General features: G+C 44.5%; 1 protein-coding gene across 4 annotated transcripts in view; it reads right to left on the minus strand.

The window, feature by feature from the left end:
- Positions 1-24,065, minus strand: part of LOC139276000 (glutamate receptor ionotropic, kainate 1) — a 519,919-nt gene that overhangs the window by 120,738 nt on the left and 375,116 nt on the right. For all 4 annotated transcript variants that reach the window (XM_070893316.1, XM_070893319.1, XM_070893320.1 and 1 more), the window contains 2 exons: positions 16,281-16,424; positions 2,850-2,957 (listed from right to left, as the gene is read on the minus strand). In XM_070893316.1, coding sequence (XP_070749417.1) covers positions 2,850-2,957; positions 16,281-16,424 — 252 coding nt within the window. The remainder of the gene's footprint in view (positions 1-2,849; positions 2,958-16,280; positions 16,425-24,065) is intronic.

Raw genomic sequence — 24,065 nt, forward strand, 5'->3', positions numbered from 1 at the left:
TTGTGGAATGGGCACCAATGTAAGTGAGCGAGCACAGTGGTGATTGGTGAAAGGGACTTGGTGCGAGTTAGGATATGGGCAGCAAAGTTTTGGATGAGTTCATGTTTATGGAGTGTGCAAGGTGGGAGGCCAGCCAGGAGAGCATTGGAATGGTTGAGCCTAGAGATCATCATCATCATCATAGGCAGTCCCTTGAAATCGAGGAAGACTTGCTTCCACTCTAAAAGTGAGTTCTTAGGTGACTGAACAGTCTCTGTCACAGGTGGGACACACAGTTGTTGAAGGAAGGGGTGGGTTGGACTGGTTTGCCGCATGCTCCTTCCGCTGCTTGCGCTTGGCTTCTGCATGCTCTCGGCGAGCCAAGAGATAACAAAGGCTTGGATGTAAATTTCAGCAGAAAATGTGCTGAGGCCGAGTAGAGACGGGCGAGGTTACAAAGGTGGTCTTGGTGATGGAGACGATATGGGGTCGGAATCTCCGCTCAGTGAAACAGGACGCCAAGGTTGCGAACAGTCTGGTTCAGCCTCAGACAGACAGTCTGGTTCAGCCTCAGACAGACAGTGGCCAGGGAAAGGAATGGAAGCATGACCAGAATCCTTGTCAAAGAGGCAGGTTTTAATAAAAAAAGAGAAGGAAGTGGAGGGGGCTTAGGGAGGGAATTATAGAGCATGGGACTACGGATAGCTACAGTATTTACAAATTGTACTGTGCTTGAAATGTCAAAAATAACAACGGTGTTCATTGTGCAGTAACCCACAGCCCCCACCACCACCAATAAAAGTGTCACTTTTTGAGGCTATCTGTTACCACAGAACCTGTACCTCTGGCTGACTCAGACTGAACATGGGTTGCTAAATATAAACCCACAATCAAGAGTTCCATCATAGCCCCGCTCCTCTCGCAAACCTTCAACTTGGATAAAGCTGTCAATCAAGCCTATTATTTGAAAAAAGAATCCACATGAAGGCAATTACTTGGGATGCTTGCTGGTCAGGGAAATGTCCAGCACGCTTTGAAACTCAATAGTTGTGACTACAAGAATTTTATGCTCATCCGGACAGCTGTCAGGGACAACAAGCAAAATATTGGGGGGTAAAAATTGCCATCCGGTGGAATCAGGGTGCACCGACCATTTTTGAAGTGTTCTGGGTGCAGCGGCCTATTCGGCGAAATTCAGCTCCTCTGGGGTTTTTTTTCCAACAGGGATTATCCTGGGGACGGAAGTGGGAGCAGAGCACAGTGACCCTCACTCGAGGGGCGAAAGTAGGGGCGGGACAGAGTGTCCTGAGCTGTCAGTCATCAGTGTCACGCTGATGATGTCATCGCGCTGGCACGTCGCCACATCTCTCCCCGTAAGTTAAAGGGGAGAGCCGATGCAAACTGCAGATATTTAGTTAGGTCCCCTGGGCCACCAGGGAGGGTTTTGGCCGGGCCGGCGGCCTGGTACCCAAGAGGGTGGCCATGCCGCCATTTCACACAGAGTACACTGACAGAAAAAGCTGTCGGGGCACCGGCCAGCGGCGGGGCCTCTCCCGCGGGGCAATTTCGGGTAAGGGGCAATTTCGCGAGGGGGTCCCCGCCAGACGGTAAGGGGTCGGCGCGTGCATACCGTGGCGGGAAAATGGGCGAAGCAGTCCCAGACATCGCTCCACTCCGCTCCTGAGGTAGGGCAATTTCTAAAATGGTGGCCCCTCCACGGAGGATCGGCGTCGCCCCGTGGCCGCAAGAAACCTTATCGGAAGGGGCAATTTCAGCCCCTGGAAATCCAAAACTAAAACAGAAACTGCTAGAAGCACTCAGCATCTGTGGAGAGAAGAAAGTAGGGTTACCTTTTCAGGTTTTATTTTCCTTCATCAGACCCCGAAGGATTTCCGATAAGGAATCATACAATGTCAAAGGTTAATGCTACCTTCCTCGCTCACAGATGCTGCCGGACATACAGCTATCAGGGGCACTGTTAAGGAAAGAATAGAACTAAAGGCTTTGTATTTCACAGTTAGTAGCAGAGTAAACCGCATTGTTACACAGGAACAATCTATTAGTGCCTTTGGCATACCAGACTGCCATGTATGTTGTCTGCAGGTTGATGAGCCAGCTAACAGACATGAACTCTCACCCTGTGTGTACTATCAAGAAATAATCCATCATGAACAAAAATGGTTAATTTATGTCATTTTTAGCAGAGAAATGCAAACTGTACACAGAAAGACATGCAATTATTTAGCACATCTCTCAGAAAAGTCTCAAATCACTTGCCATACAATACATTACTTTGAAGTATTTGATTGCATGTGAAACACAAATGCAGTAGCCACTTTACATACAGCAAGGTTCCACAAGAGTATTCTGATGACTAGGACTCTGCTCTTTGACTGGCGTCGTGGGATAATAGGATCCACTTGAACCCCTGAAAGTGGTAAACCGGGCTCCATTTAATGTTTGATCTAATGGACATCACCTTTAATGATGCAGTACTCCCTCAGCACGGCACTGGAGCGTCAGTCTTGATAATGTGCTCAAGAACTAACTTAGATCTTGAACCCACAATCTGCTGACTTAGAGGTGAGAGTGTTACCAATTGAATCAAAGTAATGCGCACACACGCACATTGTGAATAATAAAAAGGGACATTGTGTTCTTAGATCACACATAAGAAATTCCTCTCCGCAAAAAAAAGATGTTCAACACCGTCAAAAACAAGAGTTTCTTTAAGGTTGCAAAGCTTTCGGCATTGATCACTGTTTTTAATGTATCTGGGAGCATAGTGTTTCTATCCGGCAAAAGAATTATGCATCCTTATCAAGATCGGGATTTCCAATGTAGCTAGTAAGTGGAACACTGTTGTTTACCTGTTCCAAACCTTCCTCCTTCAGACTAATAATATCCAAATTGAAATCTTTCCGCAGCCCATCAGTTCTATTGAAGGTGATGCGTCCCGTCAGGCCATCCCACTGAGTCTAAAGGACAATATTACAAAAGCACATTCAGTTTCACTTCACTTATCACTAGATTGAACAGAAGGGGAAACCAATCATTTATATGCATTGTTCGTATAAGCGTGTAGGCCTCCAAATCAGTAGCAGTTTACACTCTAATGGGCACGGAGGGGGTACATTTTACAGTTTAATGCACATGGCACAGATATTCATGCAATCGGAGTCCAAATTGGCAATTCGGGTCTGGAGGTCAGCTCGCTAAATCTGTGGTCACTCAATGTTCTAGACATTAATATTTAGCCGGAGCACTAAATTTGCCTGGAATGCCCTATTGTAGAAATCGTTATCGTTCTCTGTAATGTCTGTGAGCTTGTAATGTTTGTAGCGCCACACTGTGGATGTGGACGTATTGTGTACTGCAGCTACAGAGTTAATAATAAACAGAACCAGGGATGTTCCGGAGGCTTCCGACAGAGCTGACTGCCACATTAGAAGCCGTGTGTGCTGTGCTCTGTGAATATATCACATTTGAGCAGCACGCGAGAGTTCGTGGTCGAGGAGGCCTATAAAAGGCCCGTCGAGGAGGAGTCAGGGAGTTCGAGCAGCGGCAGGGTGGTGAGGCCTACAAGAGCCCAGCCGGCGCAGCTGCAGCAGGAAGGCAAAAAAGAAGTAGCAAGAAATCAAAAGGTGACGTCACAGCCAAGGGGGTAAGTGATTGTCTGGTGATTGGTAAGTAATTGTTCTTTTTCTTTATCAGTAAGTAACCTTTTAGCATTGTTGTTGCCAAATTAAGTTTATCTAAGGGTAAAATCAAGGCAGGAGAGCTCGGACACGTGTTATGCTCCTCTTGTACTATGTGGGAAGTAAGGGACGATTCCGGTGTCCCTGACGACTACGTGTGCGGGAAGTGCATCCGCCTGCAGGTCCTGACGGACCGCATTGTGGCACTGGAGCTGTGGGTGGATTCACTCTGGAGCATCCATGAAGCTGAGAATGACGTGAATAGCACGTTTAGTGAGTTGATCACTCCGCGGGTAAAGGGTCCACAGCCAGTTAGGGAATGGGTGACAAACAAGAAGAGCAGTGCAAGGAAGGTAATGCAGGGGTCCCCTGCGGTCATCCCCCTGCAAAACAGATACACCGCTTTGGGTACTGTTGGGGGAGATCACTCATCAGAGGAGGGCAGCAGCAGCCAAGTTCATGGCACTATGGGTGGCTCTGCTGCACAGGAGGGCAGGAAAAAGAGTGGGAGAGCTATAGTGATAGGGGATTCAATTGTAAGGGAAATAGATAGACATTTCTGTGGCTGCAACCGAGACTCCAGGATGGTATGTTGCCTCCCTGGTGCAAGGGTCAAGGATGTCTCGGAGCGGGTGCAGGACATTCTGAAAAGGGAGGGTGAACAGCCAGTTGTCGTGGTGCATATAGGTACCAACGATATTGGTGAAAAACAGGATGAGGTCCACAAGGCAAATTTAGGGAGCTAGGAGCTAAATTAAAAAGTAGGACCTCAAAAGTAGTAATCTTAGGATTGCTACCAGTGCCACGTGCTAGTCAGAGTAGGAATCGCAGGATAGCTCAGATGAATATGTGGCTTGAGGAGTGGTGAAGATGGGAGGGATTCAAATTCCTGGGACATTGGAACCGGTTCTGGGAGAAGTGGGACCAGTACAAACCGGACGATCTGCACCTGGGCAGGACAGGAACCAATGTCCTAGTGCTGTTTGCTAGTTTGCTAGTGCTGTTGGGGAGGAGTTAAACTAATATGGCAGGGGGATGGGAACCTATGCCGGGAGGCAGAGGGAAGTAGAATGGGGGCAGAAGCAAAAGATAGAAAGGAGAAAAGTAAAAGTGGAGGGCAGAGAAGCCTAAGGCAAAAAGCAAAAAGGGCCACATTACAGCAAAATCCTAAAGGGGCAAAGTGTGTTAGAAAGACAAGCCTGAAGGCTCCGTGCCTCAGTGCGAAGAGTATTCGGAATAAGTGGGTGAATTAACTGTGCAGAGAGCAGTTAACGGGTGTGATGTAATTGGCATCACGGCGACATGGCTCCAGGGTGACCAAGGTTGGGAACTCAACATCCAGGGGTATTCAACATTTAGGAAGGATAGACATGAAGGAAAAGGAGGCGGGGTGGCATTGCTGGTTAAAGAGGAAATTAATGCAATAGTAAGAAAGGACATTAGCTTGAATGATGTGGAATTGGTATGGGTGGAGCTACGGAATACCAAGGGGCAGAAAACACTCGTGGGAATTGTGTACAGAGCACCAAACAGTAGTAGTGAGGTTGGGGACAGCATCAAACAAGAAATTAGGGATGCATGCAATAAAGGTACAGCTGTTATCATGGGTGACTTTAATCTACATATTGATTGGGCTAAAGAAACTGGTAGCAATGCGGTGGAGGAGGATTTCCTGGAGTGTATTAGGGATGGTTTTCTGGACCAATATGTTGAGGAACCAACGAGGGAGCTGGCCATCCTAGACTGGGTGATGTATAATGAGAAAGAACTAATTAACAATCTTGTTGTGCGATGCCCCTTGAGGAAGAGTAATCATAACTTGGTAGAATTCTTTATTAAGAGGGAGAGTGACACAATTAATTCAGAAACTAGGGTCCTGATCTTACAGAAAGGTAACTTCGATGGTTTGAGGCGTGAATTGGCTAGAATAGACTGGCAAATGATACTTAAAGGGTTGACGGTGGATAGGAAATGGCAAACATTTAAAGATCACATGGATGAACTTCAGCAATTGTACATCCCTGTCTGGAGTAAAATAAAACATGCGTAACTAACCTGACAGGGGAGTAACCATGACCCCAACGTGGTTCTCCCTGGATCAGGAAGGTGATTCTCCTATGCTTTTTGGAAATAGGAGGTGGGTGGGGTGGTTTGACCCATCCACCTCCACGGAGGTGTGTGGGGGGCCTGACCCATCCACCTCCATGGCACGAACCTGGTATTGCAGTACTTCCAGGAACGGTGCAGTGGCTCTAGGCCTTTTGGCTAAGAGCATTGGCGCAGAGTGATCCTTGATGTGTGCAAGGTGACCTCTGGCGTTTGTAATCTGACAAGATGATCTGACAAAGAATTGGAAAGATTGGCAACGAAGAAAAATAAAAATAAAATAAAACGGGGAAGGTGGTTCAACTGTGGCTAACAAGGGAAATTAAGGATAGTGTTAAATCCAAGGAAGAGGCATATAAATTGGCCAGAAAAAGCAGCAAACTTGAGGACTGGGAGAAATTGAGAATTCAGCAGAGGAGGACAAAGGGTTTAATTAAGAAGGGGAAAATAGAGTAGGAGAAGGAACTTGCCGGGAACATAAAAACTGACTGCAAAAGCTTCGATAGATATGTGAAGAGAAAAAGTGAAGACAAATGTAGGTCCCTTGCAGTCGGATTCAGGTGAATTTGTAATGGGGAACAAAGAAATGGCAGACCAATTGAACAAATACTTTGGTTCTGTCTTCACGAAGGAAGACACAAATAACCTTCCGGAAGTACTAGGGGACTGAGGGTTTAGTGAGAAGGAGGAACTGAAGGATATCCTTATTAGGCGGAAAATTGTGTTAGGGAAATTGATGGGATTGAAGGCCGATAAATCACCGGGGCCTGATAGACTGCATCCCAGAGTACTTAAGGAAGTGGCCTTAGAAATAGTGGATGCATTGGTGATCATTTTCCAATAGTCGATCAACTCTGGATCAGTTCCTATAGACTGGAGGGTAGCTAATGTAACATCACTTTTGAAAAAGGGAGGGAGAGAGAAAGCATGTAATTATAGACCGGTTAGCCTGACATCAGTAATGGGTAAAATGTTGGAAATCAATTATTAAGGATGAAAAAGCAGCACATTTGGAAAGCAGTGACAGGATCGGTCCAAGTCAGCATGGATTTATGAAGGGGAAATCATGCTTGACAAATCTTCTGGAATTTTTTGAGGATGTAACTAGTAGAATGGACAAGGAAGAATCAGTGGATGTGATGTATTTGGACTTTCAAAAGCTTTTGACAAGGTCCCATACAAGAGATTGGTGTGCAAAATCAAAGCACGTGGTATTGGGGGTAATATACTGACATGGATAGAGAACTGGTTGGCAGACAGGAAGCAGAGAGTCGGGATAAACGGGTCCTTTTCAGAATGGCAGGCAGTGACCAATGGAGAGCCGCAGGGCTCAGTGCTGGGGCCCCAGCTCTTTACAATATACATCAATGATTTAGATGAAGGAATTGAGTGTAATATCTCCAAGTTTGCAGATGCCACTAAACTGGGTGGCGGTGTGAGCTATGAGGAGGACGCTAAGAGGCTGCAGGGTGACTTGGACAGGTTTGGTGAATGGGCAAATGCATGGCAGATGCAGTATAATGTGGATAAATGTGAGGTTATTCACTTTGGGGACAAAAACGCGAAGACAGAATATTATCTGAATGGCGGCAGATTAGGAAAAGGGGAGGTGCAATGAGACCTGGGTGCCATGGTTCATCAGTCATTGAAAGTTGGCATAGAGGTACAGCAGGCGGTGAAGAAGGCAAATGGTATTTTGGCCTTCATAGCTAGGAGATTTGAATATGGGAGCAGGGCAGTCTTACTGCAGTTGTACAGGGCCTTGGTGAGGCCTCACCTGGACTACTGTGTCCAGTTTTGGTCTCCTAATCTGAGGAAGGACGTTCTTGCTATTGAGGGAGTGCAGCGAAGGTTCACCAGACTGATTCCTGGGATGGCTGGACTGACATATTAAAAAAGACTGGATCAACTGGGCTTGTATTCACTGGAGTTCAGAAGAATGAGAGGGGACCTCATATAAACGTTTAAAATTCTGACGGGTTTAGACAGGTTAGATGCAGGAAGAATGTTCCCAATGTTGGGGAAGTCCAGAACCAGGGGTCACAGTCCAAGGAGAAAGGGTAAGCCATTTAGGACCGAGATGAGGAGAAACTTCTTCACCCAGAGAGTGGTGAACCTGTGGAATTCTCTAACACAGAAAGTTGTTGAGGCCAATTCACTAAATATATTCAAAAAGGTGTTAGATGTAGTCCTTGCTACTAGGGGATCAAGGGGTATGGCAAGAAAGCAGGAATGGGGTACTGAAATTGCATGTTCAGCTATGATCTTATTGAATGGTGGTGCAGGCTCGAAGGGCCGAATGGCCTACTCCTGCACCTATTTTCTATGTTTCTATGTTTCTATGAAAAAGCTACAAAATCCGAGGTGTGAACAGCTAGAAATTAAAATGACAGCACCCGCAGGTGTAACGGGACATTTGGGTGAATATAGACACGACCGGGAATGTTTTAAAGCGTATGTGGATCGGCTAGAAATGTTTTTCACTGCAAATAACATAATCAAAGTTCCAGAGAATGCAGTCCAGAATTAGGCGATATTGGAACATAAGAGAGCAATCTTCTTATCGGAAGTTGGTCCGGCATTGTATGAAACACTGATAAATTCTCTACCACAGGAAGTTGTTGAGGCCAATTCACTAAATATATTCAAAAAGGAGTTAGATGTAGTCCTTACTACTAGGGGGATCAAGGGGTATGGCGAGAAAGTAGGAATGGGGTACTGAAGTTGCATGTTCAGCCATGAACTCATTGAATGGCGGTGCAGGCTCGAAGGGCCGAATGGCCTACTCCTGCACCTATTTTCTAAATCTGCTTGTGCCTGCCGAGCCAAAGGACACAATGCTTAAAGAGATTTTAACAAAGCTGGAGACAGATGACTTGACTTTTGAGCTTGCTTGTCAGACAGCGAGGTCGATGGGCATGGCCGATCAATATTCCCGAGAACTGCATAATACTTACGGTCATCAGTCAACTGAGGTGAACCGCCTGCAGGTTCAAAGTAAAAGACGGTGGGGGCTCAAAGTCTCAGAAACTGGAAATTCTAAAAGAGCATCGAAGTCGTGCTATAGGTGCCTGGGACAACACATTGCTCAAAGTTGTCCGTACATGATGGTAGAGTATTTCTTCTGCAGAAAGACTGGGCATCTTACAAAGGCATGCCGACTGAAGGGTAAATCAGCTTTTAAAACTATGAGTCCAGCGTTCAAAGCTATAAGTAGAAATCCTCAGAGACTACATAGCATGGAAGAACAACAACAGGACGTGTAGATGTTAGAGTTATACGTCATCAGGAGCACGAGGTTAACGGACAGCGATTCAAAAAGTATCAAAATCCACATAGAGATTGCGAGATTCAAGATACCAATGGAAATCGACACGGGTGCATCCGTGAGTGTAGTACCGGAGTCGCAAAACCTCGACAAATTGCGTGATTTCCCATTCGAGAAATCCAAGATAGAGCTGCGAGGCTACTCGGGAGAGAAAATTCCTGTGGTAGGTCGTATCACCATACTGGTGAAATATAAAAATCAATTTCAGAACTTGCCTCTAATAGTAGTGAAAGGAGACAAGTCTGCCTTACTAGGAAGAAATTGGTTGAGATCACTGAAGCTGGATTGGAGTGAAATTTTCCATGTTGAAACGAGATTTGCATCAATGGATGATGTTATCAAGAAGGTGTTCTGTGAAACAGGCAGTCCGATCCAAGGCTTCAAGGCGAGTGTCAGGGTACAGAAGGACGCTAGATCGGTTTACAACAAGCCACGTTTCGTACCATATGCACTCAAGGAGAAAGTTGAGCAAGAACTCAAAAGACTAGAGACTGAAAACATTATTTGTAAGATAGATCGATGTAATTGGACTACACCCATTGTTGTTGTACCTAAGTCCGATGGTAAGGTAAGATTGTGTGGTGATTATAAGGTAACCGTAAACCAGGTTCGAGAGGGTAATGTCCCCAATACATTGCCAAATATAGAAGATTTGTTCACAACACTGACAGATGGTCAGATCTTCTCAAAACTGGATCTTACGAATGCCTACTTACAGCTTGAACTAGATGAGGAGTCCAAGTCATGTTTGACTATAAATACTCATGTAGGCCTATATCAATTTAATAGGCTACCGTTTGGAGTGTCTTCCACCCCTGTCATATTCCAGGGGGTGATGAACCAGATTTTGCAAGGTATTGAAGGGGTAGTATGTTATTTGGATGACATACTAATTTCAGCACCAAATAGGCAAATTCATAATAACATAGTCCTCAAACGGCTAGAGAAGCACGGAGTACGAGTGTCTGCTCGTAAGTGTGAGTTATTTAAAAACTCAGTGGAGTACTTAGGGTATAGAGTAGACAAAGATGGTTTACATCCAACCATGGGAATGCTGGATGCTATCAGAAATGCACCCACTCCCAGGAATGTCACTGAACTTCGTTCATTCTTGGATCTTTTAAACTATTATGGGAAGTTCCAACCAAATTTGGCTACAGTATTACATCCACTGAATGAACTATTGAAAAAACAGGTCCATTGGAAGTGGTTAAAAGAATGTGATGCAGCATTCAAGGGGTGTAAGAGCAAATTGGTAGAGACCACCATGTTAGTTCACTATGATATATCTAAGGAGATTAAGCTAGCATGTGATGCCTCTCTGTATGGAGTTGGGGCAGTAATCTCTCATGTATCAAGTAGTGGGGAGGAGAGACCAATTGCTTTTGCTTCACGCACTCTCAGTGCCAGTGAGAGTAATTATGCGCAAATTGAAAGGGAAGCTTTGGCATTAATTTTTGGGGTCAAGAAGTTTCACAAATACTTGTACGGTCGTAAGTTTACCATTGTTACAGACCATAAGCCCCTGACAGCAATCCTCCATCCAAAGTCTCCAGTTCCAACATGAGCTGCAACCCGAATGCAGAGATGGGATATGATTTTGTCAGCATATACATGTGATATTGAATACAGATGATCAGCTGATCACAGTAATGCTGATGCAACGTCTAGATTGCCTTCCCCATCACAAGTTACACCGGATAGGGAAGAAGTGTTCTATTTTTCATACATTGATGAACTGCCAGTTACAGCTGAAGAGATTGGTAGAGCAACCAAAACGTGACCCAGTGATGTCAAAAGTGTATGATTATATTGCAAAGGATAGCCAAACCAGGTAGCAGACAAAGATATTCATCCATTCTTCATTCGTAGGAATGAATTATCAGTCGATAAAGATTGTATCATGTGGGGTGTAAGAGTGGTTATACCAAATAAATTCAAGTCCAAATTATTAGGAGACCTCTATGACCAGCACCTGGGAATGTGCTTGACCAAGAGTTTTGCGCGCAGTTATTTATGGTGACCTGGTCTTGATAAAGATATAGACTACATCGTGAGTCAGTGTACGACATGTCAATCGGTAAGCAAGCAATCACCATCAGTACCATTACAGCCATGGAAATGGTCTCCCAGGGTGTTGCAAAGGCTACATATTGATTTTGCTGAGCTCGAAGGACAACAATTGTTCATTGTGATAGCCATTCAAAATAGGTTGAGGTGTTCCCAATATGGAAAATAACAAGTAAAACACTGGACATTTTGCGAAGATTATTTTCTTCATTTGGCCTCCCAGAAGAAATTGTTTCGGATAATGGACTACAATTTCATTCCGAAGAATTTGCACAGTTCACAAGCAAAAATGGTGTGAAACATACCAAGGTTCCACTATACCACCCTGCCTCGAATGGTGTAGCAGAGCACACTGTACAAATTGTAAAATGTGCCCTCATAAAACAAATGTTAGATCCAAATCCAAGGAAACGACAGTTGTCATTGGATCACAAAGTGGCTAATTTGTTGATTACATATCGAAATACGCCTCACACAATTACTGGTAGAACGGCAGAGTTATTTCTCAAATGACAGCCACGAACCAGATTCTCGTTGTTAAAACCAAATTTGGCACAGTCCGTAGAAGAGACACAATTAAGACAGAAAGAGAAGCATGATAGAGGTAGAGTAAAAGAGAGGTGTGAAATTAAACCAGAAGGTGAAAGTGAAGAACCATCACCATAAATGGTTAAAGTGGTTACTAGGAAGAATGGTGAAGATATGTGGTCCTCGCACATATTTGGTAAAGATGTTTGATAATGGACAGGTTAGGTTTGTTCATATTGATCATATTTTACCTACAGACATGGAAGGAGTTGAAGTTGAGAATGATTCAATTATTTCTGACTCATCAGATAGTTTTGATACACCAGTAGCATATCCTACATCCAAAGTACTGGAAACAAATCCAAGAGAAAATCAGAATGTAAGTCTGAGTCCAAGTCAGGAAAACAAACAGTCTAAAGTTAGAGTGAGTTCAAATGAAAATCAAGGAAATTCCGTGGAGGAAAACGTTCCCCAGGATGAGCCTCGAAGGAGTTTAAATTCGACACCATGTTTGGAAGGTTCTGTTCGAGAGCGAAGGTATCGTCTTCAAAACAGAAAACAAGTGGTTAAGTTAAATTTGTAAATATGGAAAAAAAATAAGTCTATATCCTGTGTTATGTATAACATGCAAGTTATGCATGATGTTGTTATTATCACTTCTTCATTAAGGAGGGAGAAGTGTAATGTCTGTGAGCTTGTAATGTTTGTAGTGCCACACTGTGGATGTGAACGTATTGTGTACTGCAACGACAGAGTAAATAATAAACAGAACCAGGCATGTTCCGGAAGCTTCCGACAGAGCTGTCAGCCATGTTAGAAAGCTGTGTGTGCTGCGCTTTGTAAACATATGTTTATAACCAATCATTTATATGCATTGTTCGTATAAGCGTGTAGGTCTCCAAATCTCCAAATTAGTAGCTTACACTCTAATGAACACGGAGGGGGTACATTTTACAGTTTAGTGCTCACGGCACAGATATGCATGCAATCGGAGTCCAAATTAACAATTTGGGCCTGGAGGTTAGCTCACTAAATCTGTGGCCACTCTATGTTTTGTTCTAGACATTAATATTTAGCCGGAGCACTAAATTTGCCTGGAATGCCCTATTGTAGAAGTTGTTATCATTCTCTATATGCTGGATAATACAAGTATAATTGCAGGATGTGTTTTTCACTTTTAATAACCTTTTTGCCGTGAGGGAGGACTGGAAAACAAAAAGGTTGCTGCACTCATCTCCAACTCAATAGAAATGAATTGAGATGTTACTGGCATCCATCTACATTACTTTAACTGTCCTTAACCCCTTCACACCAGCACAAATTGTACGGAGGAGTGAATAGAATACATTCTCCATGATATTAACCTACACTTAAGGTTTGAATGCCAGTCACATAACAGATCAGCACAGAGTGCCATACCACCAGCAGCAACTCATCAAGCTGCCAAATAGACTAAGCCATTGCTGAAAAGCAAATCACTCTTTAATGTGAGACACTGAATATCTTCCTTTTGTTCCATAATGAGAATTTCTTATTCAGATTTTATGGGTTACTAACACCTGAGAAACTATTTTAAATTCAGCCAATAAAGACAGTTAAGAAAAATGAAGAAATGAATACTATATAAAACATCAATTTTAAGTCTTGTAATCTATTGTATAAAATATTTTTTCCAATATTATGCTGTAATCCTTAAGTAATTACAGCATAAAATAGTGCCACACTCATTTGGTAGGTCACAATACACAGTATTCCGTGCATCCTGCAGTCTATAGCACTACACCCCCAAAGAGAGCATGTTTGATTATGTTTTTTACCAAAATCCAGCAGATCTCCTGTGCCTTTGTTCATGGATAGCTAGGATTGTGTTTTTTCTGATGTTTACTGCAGTCCCGTGCAGCCTAAATGTGGCAATAATTCACCCATTTCTGTAATGCAGCAAATTAAGTGGAGCATTATATCAAATGATTTGCACGAGACTGGGTCCCAGTCAGGATCAGTGTGCCAGAGGTGCTATGCAGGGAGGAGTCTCCTAGAATTTCCTGGCTCACGGACCTTGTATTGGGATTGGTGTGGTTGGGAGTGGGGGCGGTGGGGAGGAGGGGGCAGATACAGGAGCATAGCTGCAGGCCTGGAGGTCTACAGCTGCACACCTGACTGCCTGCATCAGGGCCTTCTGCCTGCAGCTGGGTAGGACCACCAGTGGGCCCCGAGCCCCGAAGATCGTCCTGCTAAACAAACGGAATGGACCCGCAAGGCTTCATATTCTGAGTACCCCCCCCCCACTCCGCCGCAGATCCATCAGTCTATGGAGGGCCCCGTGCAAGTCCCACAGCCGGCTTTTTTGGGATGCCCCTGAATTTGAATGCCCTCAGAGGAAGGTGAGACAAGAGCACCTAGAACTACAGCTTCCCCAGGTACTGGTGTGAGGGTATACATATCAGGAAAGGATGAACAGGCTGGGTCTCTATACTCTTGAAAAAAGGCTGAGGGGTCTTTAAAATTATAAAAGGTTTTGACAGAGTGGATACAGAGAGAATGTTTCCACTTGTGGGGAAGAGCATAACTCGAGACTATCAATATAAGATAGTCACCAAGAAATACAATAGGGAATTCAGAAGAAAATTCTTTATCCAGAGAGTGGTGAGAATGTGGAACTCGCTACCACAGGGAGTGGTTGAAGCGAATAGCATAGATGCATTTAAGGGGAGGCTAGACAAGCATATGAGGGCAAAGGGAATAGAGGGTTATGCTGATAGATTTCGATGAGAAAAGACGAGAGGAGGCTTGAGTAGAGCATGAACGCCGGTATGGACTGGTTGGGCACATGGGATTGGGGGTAGTGTACTGACATGGATTGAGAACTGGTTGTCAGACAGGAAGCAAAGAGTAGGAGTAAATGGGTACTTTTCAGAATGGCAGGCAGTGACTAGTGGGGTACCGCAAGGTTCTGTGCTGGGGCCCCAGCTGTTTACACTGTACATTAATGATTTAGATGAGGGGATTAAATGTAGTATCTCCAAATTTGCGGATGACACTAAGTTGGGTGGCAGTGTGAGCTGCGAGGAGGATGCTGTGAGGCTGCAGAGCGACTTGGATAGGTTAGGTGAGTGGGCAAATGCATGGCAGATGAAGTATAATGTGGATAAATGTGAGGTTATCCACTTTGGTGGTAAAAACAGAGAGACAGACTATTATCTGAATGGTGACAGATTAGGAAAAGGGGAGGTGCAAAGAGACCTGGGTGTCATGGTACATCAGTCATTGAAGGTTGGCATGCAGGTGCAGCAGGCGGTTAAGAAAGCAAATGGCATGTTGGCCTTCATAGCGAAGGGGATTTGAGTACAGGGGCAGGGAGGTGTTGCTACAGTTGTACAGGGCTATGGTGAGGCCACACCTGGAGTATTGTGTACAGTTTTGGTCTCCTAACCTGAGGAAGGACATTCTTGCTATTGAGGGAGTGCAGCGAAGGTTCACCAGACTGATTCCCGGGATGGCGGGACTGACCTATCAAGAAAGACTGGATCAACTGGGCTTGTATTCACTGGAGTTCAGAAGAATGAGAGGGGACCTCATAGAAACATTTAAAATTCTGACGGGGTTAGACAGGTTAGATGCAGGAAGAATGTTCCCAATGTTGGGGAAGTCCAGAACCAGAGGTCACAGTCTAAGGATAAGGGGTAAGCCATTTAGGACCGAGATGCGGAGGAACTTCTTCACCCAGAGAGTGGTGAACCTGTGGAATTCTCTACCACAGAAAGTTGTTGAGGCCAATTCACTAAATATATTCAAAAAGGAGTTAGATGAGGTCCTTACTACTAGGGGGATCAAGGGGTATGGCGAGAAAGCAGGAATGGGGTACTGAAGTTGAATGTTCAGCCATGAACTCATTGAATGGCGGTGCAGGCTAGAAGGGCCGAATGGCCTACTCCTGCACCTATTTTCTATGTTTCTATGTTTCTATGACCTGTTTCTGTATTGTAAATCAGGTGCTGGTGTAGTCATTCCCAGACAAGGAACTCCCACTCCCTAAAATTCTGGGGCAGTGTAGTGATGGTACAGACCTGATGCAAAACCTCTCTATCCTTATTTCCTCTTCACTGTGCCTGGGTTCTGAGTGCAACGAAGAGGAAAATCTATCATAATATTTGTAATGCTACTTACCTACCATTTTACAAAACTGGCTTAAGACATGTTTGTTTTGTCAACTTTATTTGTTATTCCCTCCCCAAAATCTCTCATTCCAGTTATTTACATTGGAAAGTATTTATTGTTTGGTATTGTTTCCCAGGGTAGATTTGATTAAGGCCTAAGGGGAAGTCAATAAAAATGGAGAGAGATGGGTAATGGGTGGTACGATGGAGTGTTGCCAAATTACAACAGTAAATACATTCTAAATAGTTGTGTAAGTTAATAATCTGGAGTCACAGTATTTATTTCTCCATAAGTGTTACAAGTACAACAATATTAACCTTGGAGATGTCCCACTGTACTGACTGCTCAAACATGTCCACTGAGGTGGAAAATAAATGGCCCCATAAAAAATCACTGGAGATAAATAGTTTACTTGCCTCTTTGATGAGATTCATAAATCTGGATCCGAAGCGCCAGGGCTTGTGCCTGTGACACTGGAGGGAGCTAACTGTCATTTGAAAGGCTTGGCGGAAGGCTACAGACACCACGTACACTGCATCATACATCAGGGCTGCATCCGTCTGCCGGAAAATAGCCAAACAACATTTCAGCAGCAGATATGAACCAGAGAGTTAATGTTGGACTTTATAACCAGAACACACAAAGGGATAAACACAGTTCCTTCCATTCTGCTGACTCTGATTGTACATGTTTGTACATGTTCCTTTATTCTATGAGAAATATGTTTTAACGTGAAATATATCCTTATCACTATCCCATATTTTAAAGTAATTCACTTTACATTTTATATCACTTGTATTACACATTTCAAATATTCCAGCTATCAGTTTCAGTAGGGAAAATGATTTCATGATGGCTAGAGGATACACAATAGGGAATGATGTGACAGTTTATTTTGTTAGATAATTTGTGATTAATAAATAATGCACAAATCTTACTCGTGTGTCGATCTTCCACATGCCTGAATTATAGCAGCTCTTTCACAAGTGTATTCCACACGTGTGGCAAACTATCTTGAACTCCCCATTGCCAATGAGATATTCTGTTATTCTTTGGGTCAGTGGCTAGTACTGTACAACAATGTTCTTTAACCATATGTAAAAGAACACCCCCTATTGCATCAAGCTTGTTGCTCCATTCAGTTAAATCATGGCTGGTCTGCATCTTAACTCCATTTACCCTCCTTGGTTCCGTAACCCTTAATACCCCTGTCTAACAAAAATCTATCGATCTCAGTTTTGAAATTTTCAATTAACACCGAGCCTCAACAGCTTTTTGGAGTGGCGAGTTCTAGATAAAATGATGGGTGAATAATAGCACATAACAATTATCTGCAAATGCACAAACTAGACCTCGTAGTAGCTGCAGATGGCTTAAATAAATTATTACAGATTCAATTATTATCCCTTTCGGCAGCTAAAACAATCTGTACCTCATGGCATTTTTTTTAGGAAGGTAGGCCGTCAATACAATTGGTCACATCAACAACACACACAGAAAATGACTAATAAACTATCGATTTTACGACAACTCAGACTATACACACTTGTCTATACACACAGCTATTTTGTGATTGGATCATTTTGCTCTAGGCAGATGGATTAGAAGCCTGGCCTGTTAGATACCAATTTGCTCTATTTTACCAGCGAAGCTTATTGGATTCTTTTAACTGAAAAGAAATTGCTCTGCATATGATACACAGCTATTTTCGTTATTACTTGATATAGTTTCAAGGGAATATCAAAGCTGTCCTGCCTGCTTTGATGTAGTTTGCTTCTCATTTATATGGAGTTTGATTTTTTTAATTTGTTCCTGGGATGTGGGTGTCGCTGGCAAGGCCAGCATTTATTGCCCATCCCTAATTTCTCTTGAGAAGGTGGTGGTGAGCCGTCTTTTTGAATCGCTGCAGTCAGTGTGGTGACGTTACTCCCACATTACTGTTATGGAGGGAGTTCCAGGATTTTAACCCAGCGACGATATAGGAACAGTGATATAGATCCAAATCAGGATGGTGTGTGACTTGGAGGGCATCTTGCAGGTGTTGGTGTTCCCATGTGCCTGCTGCCCCTGTCCTTCTAGGTGGTAGATATTGTGGGTTTGGGAGGTGCTGCCAAGGAAGCCTTGGCGAGTTGCTTCAGTGTACCTTGTAGATGGTACACACTGCAGCCACGGTACGCCGGTGGTGGAGGGAGTGAATGTTGAAGGTGGTGGATGGGGTGCCAATCAAGTGGGCTGCTTTATCCTAGATGCTGTCGAGCTTCTTGAGTGTTGATGAAGCTGCACTCATCCAGGCAAGCGGAGAGTGTTCCATCATACTCCTGACTTGTGTCTTGTAGATGGTGATAAAGCTTTGAGGAGTCAGGGGGTGAGTCACTCGCCGCAGAATACCCAGCCTCTGACCTGCTCTTGTTGTCACAGTATTTATGTGGCTGGTCCAGTTAAGTTTCTGGTCAATGGTGACCCCCCAGGATGTTGATGGTGGGGGATGGTAACGCCGTTGAATGCTTTACATTTTCAACATAGCAGTAGGGTTCATTAAGTGTGTCTGGTTTGGTTACATTCGTGACTTTCTTTTACAAATCATCAAATAGATACAATAATTGAATGTGAAATTTCAGTTTAACATGGAGACTTGGCAGTTAGAATCATAGAATGGTTACAGCACAGAAGGAGGCCATTCGGCCCATCGAGCTGTGCTGGTTCTCTGCAAGAGCATTTCAGCTCGTCCCACTCCCCCTCCCTTTCCCTGTAGCCCTGCAAAACAATTTTCTTCAGGTAATTATCCAATTCCCTTTTGAAAGTCATGACTGAATCTGCCTCCAGCACCCTTTCAGGCTGTGCATTCCCGATCCTAATCGTAAAAATGTTTTTCCTCATGTCGCCTTTGGTTCGTCTTCTAACCACCCGGAAAATTCACACTTTACGTCAAACCTTTTTTTCATAAGATTTTTCAAGAATCATTTTTGATGAATTTTTGTTCTCAGAATGGTAAGGGGACTCAGTTCCAGGAAAAGCATTTATTTTCCTATTTTTGGTAACTATTGCCAGCAAACGTGCCCAGGCAGGTTCAGCACAGCCAGACACGGAAATGCTCTCTCTGCTTTCACTCAGTGTTGCTTAACTCAAGTTGAGAACCACCCCCCTGACTTCACCAGTTAAATAGGCCCATTTCCAGCACCTGCCTTCATTGCGTCCTGTGACTGAGATCGAAATGACATAGTCCCCACTGTGTCAACCCCACTCCAGTGCAAGTTTTACACTGAGTACCTAGCTTGTTATTAGTGTTAATGAATGGAAACAATCATAGAATCCTACAGTGCAGAAGGAGGCCATTCGGCCCCCTGTGCTGGCTCTTTGAAAGAGCTATCCAATTTCGCCATAGCCCTGCAATTTTTTAAATACAATTTTTTAAGTACATATCCAATTGTGTTTTGAAAGTTACTATTGAATCTGCTTCCATCACCCTTTCAGTCAGTGCATTCCAGATTGTAACAACTCGCTGCATAAATAAAGTTTTCCTCAGCTCGGCCCGAGCTTTTTTGCCAATTATCTTAAATCTGTGTCCTCTGGTTACCATCCCACTTGTCAGTGCATCCTTCATAATTTTTAACACCTCTATTAAATCTCCCCTTAACCTTCTCTGCTCTAAGGAGAACAAACCCAACTTCTCTATTCCCTCCACAAAGTGCAAGTACATTAAACTGAACAGGTAACTTAAAACATCATATGACACAGATGTTGTATAATCTATTCATACATGGCCTTCTTGTAACAACACGTTTTAGCCTTTCACTCTGGAAACTTTTTTCTTTTTTAAATGCTGATCTCAAAAACAAGCAGCAATTGGGTTAAGGCCCTTGTTGAATATACAGAAATTCTGTATGGCACGAATCCAAAGTACCTATAATACAAAATGTCCTCTTTAATCGTCAAGTATTCTGAATAACTGCTTTGTGAACATTCCTTCCATGCACGCACTCATTACAGGCGGTCCCTCGAATGAGGATGACTTGCTTCCACAAGAGTTCACAGATGTTTCAATGAAGGACCCGATGTTCCAGTCCTGAATTCCAGTTGAGGGGGTGGAAGATGCCTGTGCGTGGATTTTTTTAACGTGTGGTGACCATTGCACCTCAACCACCACATGGTCTCGACAGAGCTAGGCCTTGATCCAGTGGCAAGTGTTGAACAGGATGACTGGAGAACTGCTCTGCTGCATGGACATAGTGCGCACAAATATCGCAGTGTTGGCAGGCCCGTGCTGCCCCTGGGCCTTCGGCTCTTCTGGGCCCCGTACCCTCATAGGCCGCACCTTCGCCCACGACGTTTCAGGGCCCGGCGCTCCAGCTCTATTTATAGCCCCAACCTGTCGTGGTGTTCTCACACAGGTCGGGGCGGCCCTGTGTTCACTGACCTACATTGGTTCCCGGTCCGTCTGGCAGCACCTTGATTTTAAAATTCTCCATTTTGCATTTTCCATATTACAACATCACAACACTGACTACACTCCAAAAGTACTTCATTGGCTGTAAAGCACTTTGGCGGTCATGATAGGCACTTTATAAATCCAAGTCTTTCTTTAACTGTTTGCTTCTTCGAATCAGAAGTTTTACCGATTTTATTTGTAGATGAAGTGGGATAAAGGCACATGATACAGGACTTGGAAGTTATCGCGAGGTGTGGCAGGGAGACATCTTTGGATGCGGGACGAAGCATTGGTGTTGATACCTTTGCTTTCTGAGAGCAGTGAAGTAAGTGGTTTGTGGTCGGTTTCGAGCTCGAACCGGAGACCAAATAGATATTGATGCATTTTCTTAACCCCGTAAACACAAGTCAACGCTTCTTTCTCAACCATACTGTCGGCTCTTTCAGCCTTGAATAAACTTTTGGACGCATATGCAACCGGTTGCAGTTTGCCTGACACATTTGCTTGCTGTAACACACAACCGACCCCGTACGACGATGCATCACATGCTAGTACTAAGCGTTTACATGGGTCATACAATACAAGTAACTTGTTAGAGCATAGCAGGTTTCTGGCCTTATTAAAGGCTGTCTCTTGAGATTTACCCCAAACACAGCCATCACCCTTGTGTAGCAGCAAATGCAAGGGTTCCAGCAAAGTGCTCAAAGTAGTTGAGGAGTCCCAGGAACGAACGCAGCTCTGTCACATTGTGTGGTCTGGGTGCATTCTTGATGGCCTCCGTCTTGGAGTCTGTGGGTCTGATGCCGTATGCTGCAATCTTTCTCCCCAGAAATTCGACCTCTGGCACCAGGAAAACACACTTGGACCGTTTCAGCCTGAGTCCCACTCTGTACACGTCGCTTTAGAACCTCTTCCAGATTGTGCAAGTGTTCAGTGGTGTTGCGACCAGTGAACAAGATGTCGTCTTGGAACCCCACTGTGCATGGAACCAATTTCAGCAGACTCTCCATGTTCCTCTGGAAGATGGCCGCCACCGAGCGAATCCCAAAGGGGCATCTGTGGTACACGAACAGTTCTTTGTGTGTGTTGATGCACGTTAATTTCTTTGACAGTTCAGCCAGCTCCTGTGTCATGTAAGCAGAGGTTAGATCTAGCTTGGTGAATGACTTTCCCCCTGCTAGCATTGCAAATAAGTCCTCCGCTTTGGGTAGTGGGTACTGGTCCTGTAACGAGACTCGGTTGATCGTCACCTTGTCGTCCCCATAGATTCTGACCATCCCATCGCTCTTTAGTACCGGCACGATTGGACTGGACCACTCGTTGAACTCGACTGGCGATATGATTCCCTCTCGTTGAACTCTGTCCAGATCGATTTTGACTTTCTCTCGCATCATATATTGGACTGCTCGGGTCTTGTGATGAACGGGCCATGCCCCAGGAACAAGATGGATCTGCACCTTGGCCCCTGTGAAGTTGCCGATGCCTGGCTCAAATAACGCCGGGAATTTGTTTAGCACCTGGGCACACGGGACGTCATCCACCGAGGACAGCGCTTTGATGTCGTCCCAGTTCCACCGGATCTTGCCTAGCCAGCTCCGGCCAAACAGCGTTGGGCCATCGCTTGGTACAATCCATAGTGGTAAATCATACACCGTTCCGTCATACGATACTTTCACTGCCGCACTGCTGATAACAGGTATGAGTTCTTTGGTGTAAGTGCGTAGCGTGGTGTGAATCGGGCTCAGTCTTGGCCTCTGTGCCTTGTTACTCCACAGTTTCTCAAAAACCTTCTGGCTCATAATCGATTGACTCACCCCCGTGTCCAAATCCATGGAGACTGGAATGCCGTTAAGTTTGACTTTTAACATTATCGGAGGTCTTTTGGTGGTGAAGGTGTGTACCCCATACACTTCCTCCTCATTCTCCGGTTGAGTTGCCTCTCCTGCTCGTTCAGCGTGATCTGCGCTGGATCGGTCGTCCTCTCCTGGCTCTGCCACGTGATGAGTCCGAGGTCGCTTGCACATTCACTGGAGGTGCCCCATTGTTCCACAGCCCTTGCACACATAGTGCTTGAATCTACATTGATGGGCTCTGTGCCTGCCCCCGCAGTGCCAGCATGGTGTTAATGGATTCGTATTCGCACCCCACAGCGGCCTCTGAGTCACCCTAGGCCTGACCTCTGCAGTCGTGTGGGCCCTACCATGTACAGTTCTGCCTGCTGAGGGCATTATTTTATACAAAGTACTTGCTGGTGAGCTTTGATGCTGTGAAGATATCTGTTTCGTCTTGTCGCTCGTGGATGTGAAGGCCTGGGCTATTGCGATGGCGTTGCTCAGATCTAGGGATTCGGCACAGTAGTTTGCGGAGGATGGCCTCGTGGCCAATTCTGAGCACAAAAAAGTCCCACAACATTTCCCCCAAAGATCCTGCAAATTCGCACGGTCCCGCAAGGCATCTTAGGTTGGCGACAAAGCTCGCCACGTTCTGGCCCTCGGAGCGATGGTGCGTGTAAAAGAGATACCTGACCATTAAGATGTTCTCCTTCAGCTGGAGGTGTTCTCGACCCAGCGCACACAGCTCTGTGTAAGTCTTGCCCGTTGGTTTGTCTGGGACCAGTAAATCTTTGAGGAGGCCATACACTGACGACTCACATGCGGTGAGGAGAATCGCCCTGCGCTTGGTCTCCGTCTCAGCCATGTCCAGCTCGTTTGCCACGAAGTACTGGTCGAGACGCTCAACGAAGGCTTCCCAATCATCACCCTCAACAAATCTCTCAAGAATACCAACAGCAGCCATTTCTGCATGAAAGTTTGTGATCTGTAACTCGTCGCCAGTTATTAAGTTGTGTTGTAAGCTCAAACCATTGTGACCTTGGTCCCTTTAATATAACTTCAAAGTGAGGCAGCAGCGTGGTGGACGGCCTTTTATACCTGCTTGCTCCAGGGTACACAGGTGATCCATAGGTCTCCCACAGGTGTGCCCCCTAGTGGCAAGTCTTACACACAGGTGAGGTTCACATACATAACAGAATTGATCCATGGAAAGTTAGGAAGATCATGTTATAGTTCCAATGTATGGTGCTACAAAGTGATGGGATAAAGATGATTGCCTGTCCAGTTTTGAACATGGTTTTGTGGGTGGCAACTGGTAATTGTGTCTGGTTTCCCCACATAGGATGTAAATAAAAGCCTGTGTACATGCACCACATAGAGGGAAATTGCAGGTTCAAAACCACCAGCTTATATATGCACACACTGCTCTGAGCAAAGCTCAACCCCAAATCATATTGACATTATGATTCACTGTTTAATCTAAAAGATGAGCCAGTCAGGGATGGCAAAGAAAACAAACTTTTTAGAATGTCTTCAAAGTTTAGGAGGTGTAACTCCCATAAGTATTCTAGCAACAGATTTTAAAAGGTCTCCGACCAAACACTAAATATTCTAGCATAAAATCTATCATCCGCACTGGACAATTTACTGTAAGTCTGTAAGTCATGGCTGAAAAAGGATTTCAGTTGAATGATTATTCATAACATTTTATATTTTTACTTTAAAATTAAATACACCGTAAATTATAATTTGCTGGCAAGTATTACAATTTATAAAAGTTGTTAGAATCATCTTTCTTTACAGTGTACTCGTGCACATGTTGGTCAAGCATAATGAATGAATGTTACAGAACAGGACATTCTCCCCAGGTGGCAGTGTTTTACTCCACAAGACACCCAGTCGAATGTCGCTCCCCTGCTTGCTCACCAACTCGAATATTTTGT

The sequence above is a fragment of the Pristiophorus japonicus genome, chromosome 11, assembly GCF_044704955.1.
Source record: "Pristiophorus japonicus isolate sPriJap1 chromosome 11, sPriJap1.hap1, whole genome shotgun sequence".
Lineage (NCBI taxonomy): Eukaryota > Metazoa > Chordata > Chondrichthyes > Pristiophoridae > Pristiophorus > Pristiophorus japonicus.